General features: G+C 36.9%; 1 protein-coding gene across 1 annotated transcript in view; it reads left to right on the top strand.

Moving 5' to 3' along the window:
* Positions 1–382: 382 nt before the first annotated feature.
* AMELX (amelogenin, X-linked) overlaps positions 383–3,187 on the top strand; it is a 19,927-nt gene continuing 17,122 nt past the window's right edge. Inside the window, exon 1 of the mRNA XM_010830631.1 lies at positions 383–2,902. Coding sequence (XP_010828933.1) covers positions 2,849–2,902 — 54 coding nt within the window. The 5' untranslated portion in view covers positions 383–2,848. The remainder of the gene's footprint in view (positions 2,903–3,187) is intronic.

The following is a 3,187-nucleotide window of genomic DNA, read 5'->3' on the forward strand; positions in this document are numbered from 1 at the left end:
ATACTGCTAGCAGTATCTGGGCATATAATGAGAATTTCCTTTATTGATCGAATAATGATAGACTCCTCATCAGCTACCTCTTATCAATAGTCACAAATTTTGTTTTCTTTATATATTCATCTTTTTTAATATTTTTTCCATTATGGTTTATCACAGAATATTGAATACAGTTCCCTGTGCTATACAGCTGTTGCTGTTTAGTTGCTAAGCCATGTCCAACTCTTTGCGACACCTCGCTCAGCTCCTCTATCCATGGGGTTCTCCTGGCAAGAATACTAGAGTGAGTTGCCATTTCCTTCTCCAACAAATTTTGCTTTTTTACTGATCACATTTTAGAACAAAATAAAAATCCATATGCTTTACTAAGGTAGAAGAACAAAAAAATTTAATAGCTAGACTGGAGGTCCTCTCAGAACAGGGCTTTGGTTGTTCTTCAGGCAAAGGAGAGGCTGCTGTGAACATGGGGATAAGATAACTAGAAGGACAGTTAGGAGTCTCTGAAAGAAAAAAAAAAAGAGTAGAATTCGGATTTGCTTATGAGAGAACGAGGGATTGGGCCAGAAGGATGTAGGTTAAGAAGGGCCATCAGCCACTAAGAGAGGCTGAGCTGCTGTGTGGGGTGGGGGAGCCAGGGCAATGCTTCCTGTGATATACATTTGTTTGTAGGAATCAAAATGTGTTTTTAAGTGTGTGGTGTGGTATGTGGTATGTCCTTGGCCTGTCCTTCAAATCATGAGTAAAGTTTGGTTACTGGGAGAATCTTGAGTTCATGGTGGCTTGGATGGCAGATGGGTTACAGAATGAAGCCAAGGAGAAGGGCCTTTATCCTCTTTCCATGGACACCAGAATGGTGATAAAGGTGATTCCTTTATCACCTTTATCACCATAAAGGTTGATAAAGTTTGGAGAAGGTGATAAAGGAATTTTCACAGGGAACAGAGAAAATATCTTTAATGGAAGTAGCAAAAAGAGCAGTGGTGATCCTGAAATTATAATTCCTCAGAGAATTATTGGCAAGAGCGTTGGGATTTTACCAGAATGGAGATTTCAATCAATTTATCCTGATCTGAGGGCTGGGGAACCCTAGAGGGCACATTGATTAGACTATAGAAACTCAGCCATCTAACATTTTTTTGGTAAAGAACAATGTTATATTCGTTAGAACCAGGGAACAGACAATGACATGGCTGTTTCTTAATAGTAAATCTGAATATATCAGCATGTGCAGTCAACTCATTTGCTGACCTAAAAACAGACTGATGAAATTTTTTGCCTGTTAAACCTATTATTGCCTATAATGAAAGACTATATGCACTAATCACAACATACAGTCTTATATTTGATCACAGCTTCTAAAAGTCATGATGCAGGGATTTTTAGTTACACTCAACACATTTTTCCTTCAGAAACCTGATTGGTTGCTCTAGATGCTGTGAATGGTATAAAATGAGCTCTTAGTTGGAAGAAATCTAAAGAATCAAGCATCCCTGAGTTTCAGACAGAAACTTACTGAGAACGTGTGTTCAAAGGTATGTGGATTTTATTCATAATTTGGTATCCTTTCTATTGTACTTACTTCTTTTTCTGCATTTCATGTTCAAAAGATACAAATGTGTTCTGCATTTCTAATAACTTATACTGTCAATATTCAGTTGCTTCTTCAGCTGGACCATGATTAAATTAAACTGATTACTTAAATGAATTATTACTTTCTCATGCAGCAAAATGTTTGTTTATATTTCTTTAAATTTTAGGTCCAGAATCCCAAAGCACTTTTCAGGGCCAAATTTCACAGCAAAATATTTAATTACTTATCAATTAAGGCAAAAGTAATTTTTCACAGGCTGTGATACATTACTTTGAAAAACATTTCATTTAATTCCATCAAACAGAACCATCAACAAAATGGTTTTCCTCATGAATGCAAACTTCAAAAAAAACAGATTTAGGAGGTAAAAATGTCAGTGTACTTCTCATAGCCTGCATTATTACACCCGATACTCATTTCCGATGCAAATTTAAGGCTTTTCTTCTGACAGTTCTCAAAGTTAGCCAGTAATTTGCACCACAAGGCAATGTATTTTAGGATGGCTTGTTTTGCTTCATGTTCCAAGGGTCTTATTTGTGGAATAATTACAGTGCAGTGTCAAACAAAAGGAAAATGTCATCATCTAAATATGGAATCTTTTCAATAAAAGCCATTCGACGTTCAGAGAATAATAACAGAATATTAGCACCGTCCTCTCCCCTCTCTTCAACCACATCTTTTGCTCCACATCTGGAGCTCAAGGATGTTACCTGAGGGTCTTAAGTCCTGTCAGTCAGAACACCTGAAATTAAATTCCATTCCTTCCTTATTCTATTTTCTCAGATGACTGATTTTTAACAGTAGCAGTGCTCAGGTGGATGGTACCAAAACCAACGTTTCTGTGCCTCCTGGTTCTAAAAGTATCAAATAGTATGCACCCTGATGATCTCAGTTTTTAGAGTTAATTCTGTTTTTAATCATTTTAATTATAACCTACATTTAGCTTCTATGACTCTACAGGCTATATAGGTATAGGAAAATGGCCTGCAAATTCATGTCATTTATGTCCCTAAAGCTTGTTCAGCTCTCAACCTAAATGAAAAACATCTTTATTACCACTGTAATTCCAGAAACAATAAAATGGGTTGAGAACTGGAATCATACAGGAATGAAGTAATCTCACAAGAAATGGTCCATCCTTTTTATTAGCAACAGACTAATATAGATTTTTATGTGGGTTTCATGAAGCATTAATTATGTCCTTCTTTGAGAAGAGATAAGAAAAGTGGGTGTTGACTTGTATTTCAGGGCTATCAAGAAATGGGGACCTGGATTTTGTTTGCCTGCCTCCTGGGAGCAGCCTTCTCTATGCCTGTGAGTAAAACCCCTCCTTCAAAAGTAAATGTCCAGTTTCACAAGCTTGGAAACAAAAGTCTGCCCCACAGTGGGTAAGCGTTAGGGTTTAAAACAGTACATGATCAGATTTCCTCAAATGTCTCTGTGTTTAAGAAACACTTTGAAAACTTGTTATAAAAAATGGATTCCCAGATGCTTCTGTCAAAGATTCTGATTGAGTACAGTTGGGGTGGGGCCCAGGACTCTGTATTTTAACAAGCACCCCAGGAGATTCTATTGGAACAATTAGCCTGTAAATATCAT

The sequence above is a fragment of the Bison bison genome, unplaced genomic scaffold, assembly GCF_000754665.1.
Source record: "Bison bison bison isolate TAMUID 2011002044 unplaced genomic scaffold, Bison_UMD1.0 scf7180017864518, whole genome shotgun sequence".
NCBI lineage: Eukaryota > Metazoa > Chordata > Mammalia > Artiodactyla > Bovidae > Bison > Bison bison.